Genomic DNA, 18,011 nt, shown 5'->3' with positions numbered 1-18,011 from the left:
GCTGGTCCTTACTGAAATCCATGTAGATCATTTCTACCAGGCAAAAGTGAGGACTGCAGATGCTGGAAACCAGAGTTTAGATTAGAGTGGTGCTGGAAAAGCACAGCAGGTCAGGCCTCTATTCCTGATGAAGGGCTTTTGCCCAAAACATCGATTTTCCTGTTCCTCGAATGCTGCCTGACCTGCTGTGCTTTTTCAGCACCACTCTAATCTGAAGACCACGTCTACCATCCTGCCCTCATCAATCCTCCTGGTCACTTCATCAAAGAAAGCTAACAAATTTGTGAGGCATGATCTCCCATGCACAAAGCCATGCTGCCTGCTCCTAATCAAACTGTCTTTCTAAGTGCACGTATATCTTATCTCAGAATGTTCTCAAGAACTTACTTACAACAGATGTTAGGCTTACTGTCTACAGTTCCCAGGTTTTTTTTTTGCAGCTCTTCTTGAAGAATATAATCTTAACCACCAACCTCAGAGGTGGGTTTGATTCTAAGAAATGGCAGAGATCAGTGATGACCTAGTTTGAGAATCAATCGTATTACAAAGAGATCCCAAGAGTATTGCTGTTGGCTAGAGTGGAGGTGGTAAAAGTGCTTGGGCAGTGGATAAGGCTGAGAGCTCTTCTCTTCTTCCTGTTCTCCCTCTGTGAACACCTTGCCTTCTTATTTGCTGTCTCCTCTCCATCTCCCTTGTGTTGCAGCCCACAGGAGGTTGCATCTATAACCCCATGACTGGGAACAAGTACTACTCACAAAAGAAGTGTCTTCCATGTGTAGCATCCTTCCTGCAGACTTTACCAACTGGTATCAATTCCACAAAACACAAGGCCCTTCTACAAATTCAAACAGAGGAAATAAACAACTAATATGAAAATTGATGATCTCTTTAAACAGTGCTGCCAGATGTGGCTCTTTGTGCTGTTAATGACACGTTTAAGAAAGAGTAGATAGTGGCTAGAGCAACAAAGTCACAAATGGTAGACCTGGCATCAGATCAACATGTGACATTGATTAGTGTCACAAATTTGTACACTTTCAGTGCAGTCACTAAATGCTCACATTAATGTCATTTTCAATAGAGTTAATGAGTCACGAAATGTGCAGAAGCGGTACTAATGCCATTTTGTCACTGAGTTAGTACCTGAAGTTACTGAAACAGAGGCCAGAGTTTTGTTTAAAATGCAATTAGATAAATATTTGGGAAGATTTGAGAAGTTATGGAAATGGAATTAGTGAGAGGAAAAAGCAGAGTTTAAAAGGAGGACATAAGCTCAGCTGGCCTCTTGCACAATTTTGATCATCTCCTTCATTCTCAACTAACCTTATTCTTGTAGAATATTCAATTTGAAAATCTATAAACTCAAATTAAACATCTGTAGTATTGGCAGCAATTTGGAAAAATGAACACCACTCCTTCGGAATCTGTGCTTACGTTTTAAGCAATTCACACATCCACAAATTTTATCAACATGTTCATTCCTTTATTGGTAATTATTTCTATTGGACTCTGACATCAATTTACATCCTATTTGCTTACTATGGGCAACAGTCGCAGTGCAGTGAAGAAAAACTAGAGAGTTGATTGGGGCTTTTATTTTGAAGTCACTGTTCAAATCCCAACATTGGTGCACAGCAACTGAAGATCAGCACTGGAGCCGTCAAAGAACAGTTTGGAATCTTTCAGTTCAGGAGATTTTTAAATCGTTCATAGTGTTTCTGTTTTCCTCCCTTGTTCCTATTACTGAGCAGCAGCTTATGAAACAATTGGGTATCATTTCACAGAGCAGCATAAAGCTCTTTGTAAAGGCTGTCAAAAGAAAAGGTGAGTAGTTAAGCGCTGTTTTAAGCAGTTACTAAACTGATATTGCCTTATGTTTGAGAATAAAGAGCCTGTCTGATATACCTTTCCTTTGCTAAAAATGTGTACGGAGAAGTATAGTGTTTCAATTTAAGGCTACTTTCTGATCCAAAAAATATTTGGCCTGAATATGTATTTGATTTTCAGTCATGTAGCTTTGTAAAGCAGTCAACTAGGTATAACTTTAATTAAAAAAAAGCGAATATTGTATGTTCCCAGATCCAGAACGAACTTCTTGGCTTTGACCTGCTGATGGACAAGATATAAACTTGAGTAATCAGTTTGATAAATCTTGGTCATTGGAAAATAAGAGAACTTCTTGCATGTCTAGACAGTACCAGACAGTCTAGAATTTTTATAGTTGCATAAATAGTTCTGCACAGCTTCTTGGCGTATGTTACTATGTGAATGAAATAGTGTAATATAGAAATGAGCAAAAGAAATGCATTTTGGAATAGTTTTAAGAGGACAGTATTTCTAGTCAAATGTAAAGAAATGTTAACAAGGTGTGTAGACTATTGCACACAAGCCACAGTACTCTTTTGTGTGACACTTCTGTGATGTCGGCAGTGGGAGGCCTATAGCTATAATGTGGGACTCAGTAAAGCTCTGCAAATATATAGTGCTTCTATTGAAAGAAGTAGCTGGTGAATATAATTCGGGTAGCTGCAACCCGAGAATGAGTGAAGTAAGATAAACTATTTTTGAGAGTCAGGTTGGATGACTACTGCAATTTTTCTGATTCTTTCATGGGGCTGTTGCTGACTAGATCAGCGTTTATTAGCCATTTCTAATTGCATCAAGAAAAGACATCAAGACTCTGGGAAAGAGCAGCAACATTGATCTTGAGGGTAGAATGGGGAACTGTGAGAAAACGTAGAAACCTGTGTCTTACACTTTAGAAAGAATATAGTTAAGGAATCATAGACAATATAAAATAACCTAAGAATGTTAATTTAAATAAAGCTATTCAGCAGGCTAGAAGAAACAAAAACATTGCAGTTGACATTATGACTGAGGTTAGAGGGGTCATTGTTCTGTTTTCTAGTCCCACTCCTCCACTAGCCATGACAAATTTCAAATTTTACTAGATGAGTCTCAGACTGTCAGATTCAATACTAAGAACAAGTCATTCATGTTTCTTTAGTCAACAATAAATAATTGATTTATTACCAGAAAAGCAAACTTACACAAATGAAAATGTAAAGATTATATTATGCAAATTATTCCAAAAAAATTAATGCACATACATCTGAGAAGAAAATCGAGAACCCTGCAAAACAGTAATTTGAAGGTTCTTTGGCCAAGTAATAGTTAAACCTGGAGAAAAAGTGTAAGTTACAGAACATTCCAAATAGTGGCCTGATTTTGAGCTATATCCATGCACACAAGTTGCTGGTGATGTTGTCTTCCTGGAACAGATTTCAAGAAAATCCTCTTGAATTTTTGGCAAGAGCAGCACAGTGGCTGCCTCACAGTCCCAGCGACCTGGGTTCAATTCAGGCCTCGGGTGACTGTCTGTGTGAAGTTTGCACATTCTCCCTGTGTCTGTGTGGGTTTCCTCCGGGTGCTCCGGTTTCCTCCCACAATCCAAAGATGTGCAGGTTAAGTGAATTGGCCATGCTAAATTGCCCATAGTGTTCAAGGATGTGCAGGTTATCTAACATTATCTACATTAGTCAGGGAAAATGTAGAGTACTAGGGTATGGGAATGGATCTGGGTGGGTTACTCTTCGAGGGTTGGTGTGGACTGGTTGGGTCTATGGCCTGTTTCCACACTGTAGGGATTCTATTCTATTCTTCAGGAACTGTTCCCAAGTAGGAAAGATTTTCATCAGGTTTTCAGCTTGCACATGTTGCTGAAAGGAGTTGAAAAGAAAGAGAGAGAAAACCATGGGCTATTACCTCTCTCATTCTCTCTTACTCTCTCATTCTCTCTTACTGAGTTCAAAAATACGCTTGCCTTCTTCCACTCACAAACTAAGCCATTGCTTCTTTTTCTCAAAGTTGTTTGGATTAATCTTCCAACTCTTTGCAGGTGAAATGTTATTGTTGTTGTATCTTTTTATATTGTGTCCTTTCATTTACAAGTTAAAAACATATTTACATCAGTCCAAGTAATCCTTTTAAAACTAATAATATTTGGACTCTTCTCTTAACAACCAAGTGTGAAGTACAATTAGAAGCTGAAATGGGGGCACAAGAAGGATGAGGTTGATGTGATAAAGGGATGTGGTACCATGTAAAGTTGGTATTAGGTATGAGATTCAGTGGGATGTTTGGGTCAATGGTAGTTTTGTTTTTAGCACTGATCTCCGAGTCAGAAAATTGAGTCCAATCACACGGCAGAAACATAAGTGCAAGAATTCAGGATGCAGTGCTTCACTATTGGAGGTGCTATCTTTCAGATGAGATGTTAAGCCAAGATCCTGTCTCATCTGATATAGATATTAGAAAATCCACAAAACTGTTTTAAAGAAGAGTGGGAGAAGTATTCCTGGCCATGATTTATTCTTCAATCAATCTCACTAAAATAAATGTCTTGGTCATCATTGCTGGTTTTGAGATTTTGCTGTGCACAAGTTGGCTGTTGTATTTCCTATAAAACAGCAGTGAATACTGTTCGAAAGTGCCTCATTGATGGTAATGCATTTTGGGATGCCTTGAGTTTACAAGGGCTCTGTTTTAACTGGAAGTCTTTATAGGAGAGGGTTCAGTGTGCATACTTGGAGGTTAGATCATTGAAAATATTTAGAGGAATTAGATAGATTTTTGAAATACTAAACATTTGAGGGCTATGAACATCTTGGACAAATGAGGAGTTGAGGCCTGGGCTATATCTGCCATTCTGTAACAAAATGGCAGGATATTCTTGAGGGGCTGAGTGGCCTACTTCTGCTTCTGTTTAAATTGTTCTTAATGAATTGAATTCAAACTGAATATTAGAAATTATAAGGAGGATGGTATGAATGGTTGATTTTGTAATGGATTTAAGATTGTTTTATACAGTCCGATATACACAGTTTCGCATGTGAAATGCAGCATTTCTGAGTACGTCTATTGATTTTTGCTTTATATAGGACCCACAGGACGTAACTACAAAAAATTAGTTTCCTGTATTAATATTGTGAAAGCTTGCTGCCTTATCCTGACAGTATGGCCATATGTAGTCTTTTTCATGAGATTCATAGCCACCGGTTCCTAAAGCTTGGGGTTGTTTACACAATGAAGCCTCTAACAGACCCGACATGTGCATCTGCAGTTGGCTGTATTCCTATGGCAACATCTTTCAGTCAAGTAGAACCTTTAACTTATGTAAACATCTGTCAACATGTCACAGACACATAATGGAAAAAACATCTACATAAAAGAACTACAATGCTTGTGATCAAGGAAATGCAGCTGACTGAAGACACACAATAGTACAAATGCATCTTCAATCAATTGTTTACAAAGTATGGCTGTGTGAAGTAAACTCCCCTTAAAAGATTCGGTCTCCAGCTATCTTCAAGTCACTGATCTTACAAATTATCTAATAATCAGTGGACTCAAATTTATTTTAATTTATATATACATACAAATGAGCAGTTTTTGTATACACAGAGTAAAATTATTGGGAAAATAACTGCAAGTTTAACTGACACAATATTATTAGTGTGTAAGTAACCTAACAATTTGTGGTGAGGAAGAGATATATTGTGAGATGCAAATTGCTTGAAAGTTTGCACCACTCAATTGTTTGCCTTAAGCTGAGCTCACTCTCAATTCTTCTATGAGTTTTAAGGAATTGCTGTTGAAACAAATTAATCACAGAAAAGACAGAGCTGATGCTTCGTGATCTATGTATATTTTTAATATACATAGTTCCTGCATCAAAACTCTCAGTTCATAAAAGGAACAATTAAAATCATGATGTCTCGTTCCTCAGGATAAGAAATTGTTCCTTGAGGTTTTTAAAGTTTTTCTTTTTTGACTCTTGTTTCCTTTCGATCTAGTTTTCCTCCACTTCATATCGCTGTTTAAAACTGAAGTGACTATAATTCACTCTATTTCCTCCTCTGGTATTTCTCTGTTCCTTTCACAACCCACAACCCTTAAATCTCATTTAGGAGCTCGGTTGTTGGCCTCAGCATTAAGCAACATTCTCGAAGTTTTCTTGCCCTCGTCACACTGTTACTAACTTAAAAAACCTTTTCCAGCAAATTAAACAACAGAAACTGTGTAAGCTGAAAGGTGGAGAACAAAGTCATAACCTTGCCACAAAATTCCCTGTTCAAGTAAGTTCTGGGTAATCAAGTTTTCAAAACGATAGTCTGGCTATGAAAATGAACTGAATTTGGTCGAATTTGTCTGTAGTTGCAATACTTGTATTTGTTCTTGTAACTGCAGGATTTCACTGTCAGATGGTGGACAGTTTATTTGTAGAAAAACATGGATTGTTTTCAATTAAAACAGAATTTAATGGCCGTACACTGAGCAGCCTTTCTCAAAGATGGTGTTGGTTTTTAGTTTCACACAAAGGTCAGCAACTTACTTGAAGCTGTAACTGTGGCAACTGCAGAATAAAGTGGCATTCATCTTAATCTTGGAGGATACAGGTGAATTATTGCAATCTAAAAGATTTTAGATGAAACTAGCACCTTCAGTAATTAGGAATAGTCTCAATAAGATCCTCCCATTTAAAATACAAATGTTATCAGGTTATAAAGAAAGGGAGCTTACTATCCTGTTTAAGCAGTATCAGAATAACTTTGTTTAATTTGTCCTTCTGTGTTTGAGATCACAGGTTTGGAAGGTATAGTTGAAGGGAGCTTGATGAGTTGCTGCAGTCTATCTTGTAAGTGGTGCATACTGCTGTTACTGTGAACTATTGTGGGGTATGTTGAAAGTATTAAATAATGAAGATGGTGAATAAGCTGCCAACAAATCAAGCAATATTATCTTGGATAATGTTAAGTTCCATGAGTGTTGTTTGAACTGCATTCTTTCAGGCAAGAGGGGAGTATTCCATCACACTCCTGACTGTGCCTTGTGGATAGGCTTCGGAGAGTCAGGAGGTGCGTTACTTGTTGTAGACTTCCTAACCACTGTCATGTTCTTATAGACAGTGTTTATATGGATGGTCCTGATAATGGGTGATCCAGTGATGACAATACTTTTGAATGCCAATGGGCGATCGTTTCATTCTTTGAGATGTTTACTGCCTTGAACTTGTTACGAAGTTATTGTGATGTAATTGCCAATTGATTCACACTGTCAACAACCTCTTCCTTCACTTTGCAAATGATCACAGTCAGGTTGATTGAGGCAGAAATTGGCCACACTGGACTTACCCCGCTTTTTGTGGACAATACATACTTAGTCAATTTTCCACATTGTAAGGTAGATGCTAGTATTGTATTGTAACTGTACTGATATAGTGGCTAAGTGTGCAGCTAATTCTGAAGCACATTTCAGCATTACAGCTGTGATGCAATGAGGTCCTTTTGTAGAATCCAAATATGCTTATGCTTTTTCTTGATATAATTCACACTGATTGCAATTTTCCGAAAAGCAACACCTGTGATGGGCAGGACCTCAGGAGAATATTTGAGGTAAAACATTATCCACTTGGCATTTCTGGCTGAAAATGATTGCAAATGTTTGAGTTTTGCTTTTGCACTGATGTGTTAGGCTCTGCCCTCATTAGAGAAGGGATGTTTGTTGAGTTGCCTCTTCTGGTTAGTTGTTTAATTACCCAGCACTATTCCTGACCAGATGTGGCAGGACTGCAGAGCTTTGACCTAATTGTTGTGAGATGGCCTATCACTGTCTATTGCATGCTACTTCATCCTTTGTTGCAGCTTCACCAGTATGATACCTATTTTTTATATATGTCAGGTGATGCTTCTTGCATGCATACCTACATTCCGCAATGAACCAGATTTGCTGGTTTGCTGATCATGATAATGGATCTGCTTGACCATGGGATCACAGACTGTGGTAACTGAAACAGTTAAAATACTAGCCAAGTAAAGATTTCAAAAAAATGATCATTCACCATGTACAGACATGATACTACAAAGGTCTCTCAAGCTGGGAGTGTATTTCCTGAAATTTTAGCTGTATGCCTGCAGTTTTCTATCATTTGAAATTAATTGCAGTCACTAAGAAAACCCCGGAGTGTGTGGCCTTGAATCCTCGGATACCTGGCTCCAGCTGGAAATCCAATTTGCTTTGGGTAGTTCTACAAAGTTTAGCTTGGAACGAGATAACCAGTTCTTAGGCTGTTCTGGAAAGCACTAATACACTCTATAATATTTATCTATTTAAGATTATTATGAAATACAATTTTTAAGCATTTTAGTGGCACTCCTATTTGACAAACAGAACGCATTCTTGAACGTATCAGAATATCCAGTGTATTGTAATGGTGCAGGAAGACTGACCTGTTATTATCCAGTCATTCTTACCAATGCTGTAACTACCTTTCACAGTTACCCTTTTGAGGGCCTTACCAAGAAGGGGGAGAGTCTAAAAAAGGACAGTTTTAGAAATTAATTAGTTCATACAGTATTTTTCTCAACATTTCAAGTAACGATTCAAAAGGTGCTTCCTGTTGTATTTGTTTCTTAATATACTTTAATGCTTTCTATGCTAAACTTTAATCAAAAATTGTAACATGTTATTCTGAAGCCAAACAGCCAGCTAACTTGAAGTAGCCAATGTCAGTTCCATAAAGAGAGATTGAATGAGTGTTTACATAAAGTGTGAATTTTGAAATTGCTGAAAGGTTTATTGGTTATTTGAACATTTATACTTGGAATCCTGTCACCAAATTTTCTATTCCTGTGGTGATGACTGGTCTGCACTGTTCAGTGTATTGTGTTCCCTCCCAGCCTACCCTACATGTGAACGTTGCCTAGGTTACTTTTAGCTTGAGGTCTAATCCAGGTACGCAGGTATTAACAAAACGCTGGGTGGCAAATCTAAACCTGTGTTAAACCTGCAGGCAAGGTGGGTTCTATCGGTTAATGTTAACAATTGAAGCATGCAGCCAAACACCAGTCTTGTGATTGATCAGCACAATTAAACTGTTATCAACAAGTAAATATTACCTTTTCTTTTATTGGACCCAAGCAAACAGCTTTATCAGAACCGGAATGTCTGCCAGCAATACAGAACATTGAAGTTAGTTTTGTTTACTTTTGGATTATACCTGTTCATAGTGTTCGTTGTTTGTTCATTAAATTATTTAATACAAGAGTCTAAGAAGCTGAAAAGTTAGAAAATTGACAGACGTTTTCCTTATTTAAAAATCTGGGGTAATTGTCCCCTGATTCTCTTACGCATTCACTTGGCAGGTACTACCCAAGCTGGAGCCATAGATTTTCTGATTTTCTGAACCTCAATAAATAAAGGCTGTGCTATTGTTCTGTCAGTCATTTATTTGTCCTTTTGATAACTGAACTTGTTGGGAAATTAATATAGCGTTTGTTCATTGAGGAATTCTGATGTTCTTGCAACATTACTTGCTATCACTCCTAATCTCAGCTATCAGGCACTATTAATCATTCTCAACTCTCATTTATCAGGCCCATCAATATGAATTTTTTTAAGCACAAAATAATGGCAAAGCAGGAAATCTAGAGTTAAAACTCAGAAAATACAGCAAATATTCGAATTAAGATTTGGGCCCCCTTGAAGGGCTTCTCAGTCTCAGGATCAGTCAAAGGAACCATTAGGAGTACAGTCTGTTTAAAGCAAGGTTACAGGTTTAATAAATTAAGGCAGCCTGGCGCGGATTTGTCCAGCAACACAGAGGTTAAAAGCTTCCCTGTTCCGTGGAGAAATGGCGCAATTACATTAGAAAATTACACATTATTTATATGTTTTTAAGAAATAGTACAGCCTTAATTACCAGAAAAGACCAATCACATATAATAAGGTGACATGATTTACAGCAGGTTAATCCAATGATATTTCCTGGGAAAGGGTTCTTAATTACAAGAAAAGTCCAATCAACTGTAATAAGGTGACATGATTGACAACAGGTTAATCCAATGATATTTCCTGGGAAACAGATTGTTATATGCACAGTATCACCCCATGTTTGCTAGTGGAGAAAGAAACCAAGTTAATGACCTGGAATGTCTTCCTTGATAAACACCTAGTTTGGCCTGACCCCCTCAGGAGAAAGCACCTGGAAAGGCAGGGTTTTCAATCTGGGGATTGGTAGTTGTTGCAGTTTGGTGTGTTCCATTTCACTTTCAGAGAATTTGTGTGACTTGCCAAAGGCTTAAGCAGCAGTGTGAACTGTTCTGGAGAAGCTGCAACTGAGGTTGGCAATTCTGTCAATTTGAAATCTTTGACCAGCAACTCAATAGTTGGTTTCACATATTTCTTTTGTGGGACAGATTAGTATGTGTCTTCAGTCCTTTTGATGTCGATCGTGAGACTGTGCAGACGAGAAGTTCTCCATACTATATTGCATTTCTTTTTCTAAATGGGCACAGTTCCCAGTGACAAGAAAGTCTTGAAATACAGCTTCCTGTACTTGGAGAAGTTTGTTATCTTCTCAAACTGAAGATGTTACCTTTGTGTGACATCTATTTTGGATGCCATTTCCATTAACACACAGTGCTTCAGTGCTGAGACCATTACATTGAACAGCCAACACAGCCCTGTTTCATTCTATGGATATCAAAAGGCTCCCTACCTTCCAGAACAGGAGTCAACGTAAGTTGTGTTGTTTCAGTACAGATCAGTTAATTTTTCTGCACAGCAAAATGTCGCAGTGCTACTTTGTAGATCCTTGCACTAGCTGTGTTAAACGCTTTTAAGTCAGTTGAGAATCCTCTGTCACTGAATGGATCCAAGAGAAGACACTGTATTTTGCAATCTTCCAATATTTTCCAATACCAGATATTCCTCATTTGACCTCCTACTTTATTCCATCCACTGCTACCTAACCTGCCAACCTTTTGAAGATTAAAAACCCTGACCTCACAAGCCATTGGTAATTCAACCTCTGCAATCAATTCTATTTCTCTTGCCCACACCTCCACTGGATCCAACTGCCCGCTCTGGCCTGCAGTCTAATTATTAAGCCGCACTGTCTCACACACCTTATGTTAATGTGTTATTAGCATCGGCCCAATCTTGACAGTTCATATCTAGCATTGTGAAGGTTACTGGCTTCTTTGAAGTAGGACAGAAACCCAACATGGGAAGCTCCCAAGGGCTACCTCTTACCTTAATAAGGAACTAGTGTGATGGAGTAGTAAATTAGCATAGATAAAGGATTAGCTAATTAATGAAAGGCTAGAAATTGGGATAAGGCGTGCATTTCAAGACAGCAAACTGGAGTGCCACATGATTCAGTGCTGGAGCCACAATTATTTACACCAATTGCTAATGACTTGGAAGATGGAAGTGAATGTGCTATTGCTGAGTTTGTGGATGACATAAAAATATGTCAGAAAGCAAGTGATAAGAATGACACAGAGTCTACAGAGGGATATAAACAAAAACTTGGCAGTGAATAGACAAAAACTTGGCAGATCAAGAATAATCTGGGAAGGAAGAATAGAGGAGATTATTGTTATTTAAGTGCAGCTGCATCACAGGGATTTTGGATTGTTGGGCATAAACCACAAAAAAGCTTAAAATTCAGCAAGTAATACGGAAGACAAATGGAATGTTGAGCTTTATTTCAAAGGATATAAAGTATAAAAATAGGGAAATCTGCTGTAACTGTACAAGGCCTTAGTTAGACCACACCTAAAATATTGTGAGTAGTTTTGATCCCTTTCTTTTATCTAAGGAAAGATTTATGGACATTAGAAGCAGTCCAGAGAAAGTTCCTGAGGTTTCATGGAATCCCTACTGTGTGGAAGCAGGCCAGTTGGCCCATCGACTTTACACCAACCCTTCAAAGAACATCCTACTGATACCCCCCTGCACTCCCAATCCCTACAACTCTCTGCATTTCCTATGGCAAATCCACCTAACCTTGACATCCCTGAACACTACAGGCAATTTAGCATGGCCAATCCACCTAACCTCCACATCTTTGGCTTGTGGGAGGAAACCGGAGCACCCAGAGGAAACCCACATAGACACAGGGAGAATGTGCAAACTCCACACAGACAGTTGCCAGAGATGGAATGAAATGAGATCCCTGGCACTGTGATGCAGCAGTGCTAACCACTGAGCTACAATGCCATCCCTGGGTTGGACCTGGGTTTGGGGGGGTGGGGGGTGGTTCTTAATAGGTTGAATAGCATGCGATTCTGCCTCTCATTCTAAAATCGAATGAGTAATCTTATTGAAGCATTCAAGATTCTGTGGGACTTAACAGGGTAGATGCTGAGAGGATAGTTTTCCTCGTGGGAGAATATGGGACCAGAGAACATAATCTCCATGTAAGGGGCTACTTAGTTATGACAGAAGTGAAGAATGTCTTCCCTGAGGGTAGTGAATCTTTGGAATTCTTTTACCGAGAAGGCTATAGAGGCTGGATCTTTCAGTATATCCCAGGCTGCGACAGACAGATTTTTAATCAGTAAGAGAATTAAGATGCTGGAAGGTGGAATTGAGTATTATCAAATCAGCTGTGATCTCAGTGTAGGTGGAGCAGACTCACATGGGCTAAATGGTTTACTTCAGGTCTTACATCTTGTGGTCTCGAGTGATGTTGTACACAGCCGTATAAAGTTTTGCTGTTATTCCACAAAGAGGGCTGGAGGTGAAATTTACATTGTTGCTTTATTCTATCTCCTAAAACATAATTAAGTATGAATTGAGGAATAAAAATGATAATTAGGTTCACAGGATGGCAATCAGTTAATTGGAAAAGTGATTTTTTTGAAAAACTTACTTAAAACCAGCTTTTGGAATCTTGGTAGAAAAATGAGAATAGAAATCTGGGAGTAATGACTGAAACATAAGCAAAGACATTGGTAGGTATTTTTAATCAATTTGTTCAGATAGATTATGAAACATCTCGAGAGCAGGTAGAACTTGAACCCAGGCCGCCTGGTTGAGAAGTAGGGACACTACCAATGCTCCACAAAACCCCGAAAAAGATATTTGTAATCTTGACACTGTCCTCAAAATGAGAGTACTGAGTTTACAAGTTCAGTGTGATTTATGTGCTCTGCAGTGTTCTAATGGAATTCCAGTTGGAAACACGGTGTGGTCAATTTAGTTTAGTTTTCAATCTGTTTGATTTGAGCCTGTATCATTGTGTATTGATTGAAGAGTAAATCATGGGCTTGTCCTTTCATTTAATATATTCAACATTATTCTGTTGAGGAATAATATAACAAAAGCATGGAGATAGTTTCTTTGCAGAACTTCTTCAATTTAATAACATTGGGGAAAGGCTGAGAAGAGATATCATCTGTTATCCACCACTGCTAAATCATCCATGTTTCCATTTTATAACATTTTTACATACAGAGCCTGTTCAGAGTAGTACAACAACACCAAACACAAACAAAGACAGAAATTGCTGGAAAAGCTCAGCACATCTGTCAGCAACTGTGGAGAGAAATCAAAGGTAACGTTTCAGGTTGAGTGACCCTTACTCAGAATAATGACCAGATACATACCATGTTTCAAATGCGAAATGGTGTTTACAGATATTTTTGAGTCAACCTATTCAGAGATGTTATTACATACCTTTTAGAATGAGTGGGACTAGTACCTGGCCCAAAATACTGACCCTGCCACTGCACCACAAAATCAGGTGAGAATCGATGTTTTATTTTCTAACTAACTTGTTCAGAGATGTTATTACACCCCTCTGGAGCAGGTGGGGTTTGAACACAGGCCTCCTGGTTCAGAGTGGATTCAAATAAGACACACGTGTTTGTAAGTCTAGTTTTAATTGTTTAAATCTAACTGATGACTACCATCACTTACTCATGTTCTGAGAGATGGTGCCCTAGCACTCAAGTGCTGATTAGAAGCAATCCTTGCGGAATAAAAGCCTCATGGACCCATTTCTACTGATGGCATGGAGTGTTCTGACTGATGCACAGTGAACATTGTATGACTGCTGGGCACAAATTTTGACGGTGCGCAGATTCCTGAATGTATCAGTAAAGGTGAGAGGTTCTTACTCTGAGATGGTAAGAAGGTCCCTTAGCATTCAGCCTTCTCTTTTACAGTAGCTGATGCTGCTCTGCCTCGCCCACGCTAATCCAACTTCACACCAAGGAAGACTCTTCACAAAATGTCTGTGACTAAGCACTCCCTTTTCGTTGGTGTCTTATTTTAGGTGTTGTAGCTCAGCAATCAATCATTCGTAGTGTTCTGACACCAAAGCTCTGACAGTGACTGTCGACTGCACATTCGTACAATATTATGTTGATTTTTTTTAAATTTAAAGAAAAGTTGACTTTCTTTCGCATTTAATTTCTCTTATAATTTTAATGAGATAGGTATCACTAATTGGTGTTTGTCATCATTTGTTACATTTATGAGAGTTTTTGCTGCTAATGTGTATGGTCCTTGATGTCAGTCAGCACAGCCGACTCATTTTAACTGAGGTGCTCAGAAAATTTCCAGGGAAAATATTAATGGACTGTTTGTGAAGTCTTTACAATCTGTCCCAGAAAGTCCTCTGGTGAGTATCAAAAGTCCGTTTCAGCACAGTAAATCTCAAGCAATAAGTGAACATTAAAATCTGAACACAGCCTTAATTAATGCTCAAAGCTCACAGCAGTGATATATTTATTCAGCTGGTTACTGTTAGGAGAGTGCACTAATGGTAAGACTAGCCACTAAACTGCATGCAGCCTCTTCACATGAGTGCTGGCAGAGAATTTAATTTACAGTCTGAATCTCAACAAAGTGACTGACTGTGTCTCACTTCCTTTAAAAGGTCTAAACGGTGAGTTAAATGGGTCTTAAGTTGCATGGCTGTGTCATAGACTCTTTAATACCTGAAGTATATTGGAACCATTGGTTGACTTGCATTTACAATGTCAGGGCTCTTGTGGCACACTGGTAGTGCCCCTATATCTGAGCTAGGAGGTCCAGGTTCAAGTCCTACCTGCCCTGGAAGTGTCATGTGTGAACAGGTTAATTAAATTTTGTTTTTTGTTTTAGCATTTTCAACGTTGTGATGGTTTAAGCTTGACTTCTATAGAAATTAGCCAGTTTTGAATTGGAACAACATTGCAGCAAGTGTAAGCCATTCCATCCCTCAAGCCCATTCAATGAAATTGTGACTTCGCCTTTACAGTCACTTTTGCCTCACATCCCTTCATCCTTTTGCAAATCAATCAACTTCTTTTTTAAGGAGTTAGACTGCATATCAGCTTTGATTTCATTGAATGGCAGATCAAGCTTGGGAAGTGGAATAGGCAACTGCTGCTCTTTTCTGTGGTCCACTCAGATACCTTGGCTTTCAATAAACAAAGCATTTCTGTATGCTTCACTATTCTTGAAAATTTCTGTCATTGTCCACTTCTCCAAGGGACCAACTATTTTCTTTGAACCCAACATCTAACCCTTTAATTCCCCACAAAATACCTCAATGTCTCAGTATGAGTCATGTTCATGTCCCACTTTCCTAAATGCTTTCAATTTGTGATGTATGCATCAGCCAAGTACACTGCAAGAACCTTGTTAAATATATGACTGTCTAAGCTGTGAAAATCAGAAATAATCTTAGCAGCAATAAAAGAGTTTTAAAATTGGAGACTGTGAACTCACGTTTTGATTTGTTTAGATAACAGGCAGTTGTGGTGACAGAATGACCACACCACTTGTTCGATGGCACCAGTAAGATTTTGTGGTTATCGCTCATTATTGTGGGATGCACACTGGGTGTAAATCCAAATCAAAAGTGGGGTATTAATGGGAAGAGGTGGGTGGATGGAGGAAGTAGAATTGGTGGATCAGCAGTAAATGGAAAGATTCCTGGGGGCTGGGTGCATCACAGAAACCAGTGGGAGAGCTCCTGTTGCCACATTTCTCAATGGCCCATGATCATGAAAGATCACTGGTTCAGCTGGTCAGCGCTAACTTCATCTGGATGAATGGCACACCCTGTTGAATGGATCAAAAGAGTCGTATGTCAGTGTAGTATAGTTCACAGTTTTGTGGGAGAGCATACTTAGGTAATTCCTGAACTGCGCCAAAATTGCAGACATCAATGAGAATGTCATAACATAATAATACATAACCATGTTTTTGTTTCTAATCCAAAAACGGTGTTGGAAGTCATCCCAGGTAATCCTCAGGTGGTTTAGGGAAAACTAATGAAGCATATTAGGTGTATAATTAAATATGTGATGCTGCTGTTTGGCTTACTGTTTAATAAGAAAGACTTGTATTATATAGCATGTTTCCAAACTGCAGGACCTCCTGCACTGTTAATATGGATAATAAAATATTTCTGATTTGTAGTCACTGTTGTAATGTAGAATTTTCTCAAAAAAGACTGTGTAATTTGACATGTGGATCGAATACTAAAATAAATGTTTCTGTGTTGTCCCGTACGTTAATTGGATCAAAAACTTGATTTATGTTAGACATTTTTAAATTAACCTGTTTAGAGATGTTACTACACATCTCTGAATCAGGTGGGACTTGAACCTGGACTCCTGGCTCAGAGGTGGGGACACTACTGTTCGGCGCCACAGTGGCTTAGTGGTGAGCACTGCTGCCTCACAGCACCAGGGACACGGGTTCGATTCCAGCCTCGGGCGACTTGCTCTGTGGAGTTTGCACATTCTCCCTGTGTCTGCGTGGGTTTTGTCTGGGTGTTCCGGTTTCCTCCCACATCACAAAGATATGTAATTAGGTAGATCAGCCAGACTAAATTGTCCATAATCTCCAGGGATGTGTAGGTTTTCTGGATTCGCCATGGTAGGTGTGGGATTATGGGGTAGGGTAGGGGACTGGCTCTCAATGGGATGCTGTTCAGAAGGTCTTGATGGGATGAATGGCCTAATTCCACACTGTAGGCATTCTATGATTGCTTCAGAAGAGCCCTTCAAGATTTGTTAATTTTTTTTTTGTCTTACTCTTTTCTATCCAGAAGTGTTCTGACTCAGAATTGAACAGTTTTCTTTACCCATCATTAAAGCACCCCATTTCCAAATTAATTAATTTGCATGCAAAGCCTGTTAAGGACAACACAGACCACCAATGAGGAGAAAGATGCAGGGAAAGAGGGAAATATTTATATTAACTTTATATTCTTAGTGCTTATACTCTTCAGCAATAAATGTGCAATTTTAGACAGAATTTAACTCAAAGTCTGATCCTGTTACCTGGGAACAGTCATTGTTGTTAAAACAAGGACTTTTATAGCAGCACTGGGATGGAGCATTTCATCGTTGGAGAGAGGCTGCGTGACATTGTGTAGTTTTCTTCAGAGTAGGAGATTTGAGTTAAATCTGCATATCTGTGCCAGCTGTTTGTACTTGGATTTAACTCATTGCCTTGTTCTTTCTCTTGTTCTTTGTGCAGTGATCCTGTCCATTTGCAACAGCTACACAACCAGGTCCTACAAGAACAACAAGAAGCAATCCTACAACAATCTCCACAGCAGTCCTCTTCTATGTCTTCCTCGGTGCCAACTGCATTTCAATCTACCATGAATCTTGTCAGTTCTACTCCTCAATCATTCGTGCAATCAAGCCCATCTAGCAGGCCACCAACTCTGAAAAACACCCAGCCCCAGTCATTCAATTATACTCGGCCAAAGCAGTTTGTTGCCACTCAGAGTTTTATGCCAGCTGCTGTCCGAAGTCATTCCCCCTCACTTTCTCCTCTGCCCATGCTGAATAGGGTATCTGAAAGAAAGCAGTATAGTGAAGAGAATTACTTCGGATTTCCACTCACACCAGCATTTCAGAATCCTGATAAATATCCTAGTCCGATTTTGTCATCCCCACTCTCATACAGTTACTCCATCATGAGTGCTACAGGACAAGCCACTTCTTCTCCAGTTCTTTCTCTGCCAACTTCTCAACCTCGGATTGTATCACCAACTTCCATTAATGCTGGCAACTCCTGCCCAAGTCCAGTTCAGAATCCTGTGGCTTTCCTCAGCTCTGTACTACCATCATTGCCCTCTGCACCATCTACCAATGCTATGGGTCTTCCCAAGAGTGCTCCAGCAATGTAAGTGTCAGTTACAAAAA

At 39.0% G+C, this 18,011-nt stretch overlaps 1 protein-coding gene across 4 annotated transcripts in view; it reads left to right on the top strand.

The window, feature by feature from the left end:
- mypn (myopalladin) overlaps window positions 1–18,011 on the top strand; it is a 295,631-nt gene that overhangs the window by 217,379 nt on the left and 60,241 nt on the right. For 3 of the 4 annotated variants that reach the window (XM_060841844.1, XM_060841842.1, XM_060841843.1), the window contains exon 11: window positions 17,335–17,991. In XM_060841844.1, coding sequence (XP_060697827.1) covers window positions 17,335–17,991 — 657 coding nt within the window. Of the gene's footprint in view, window positions 1–1,730; window positions 1,825–17,334; window positions 17,992–18,011 lie in introns of those variants that run through there. The other variant, XM_060841845.1, reaches the window with a different exon arrangement.

The sequence above is a fragment of the Hemiscyllium ocellatum genome, chromosome 22, assembly GCF_020745735.1.
Source record: "Hemiscyllium ocellatum isolate sHemOce1 chromosome 22, sHemOce1.pat.X.cur, whole genome shotgun sequence".
Classification (NCBI taxonomy): domain Eukaryota; kingdom Metazoa; phylum Chordata; class Chondrichthyes; order Orectolobiformes; family Hemiscylliidae; genus Hemiscyllium; species Hemiscyllium ocellatum.
The sequence above is the reverse complement of the archived record's forward strand: the minus strand, read 5'-3'. Positions and strand labels throughout refer to the sequence as shown.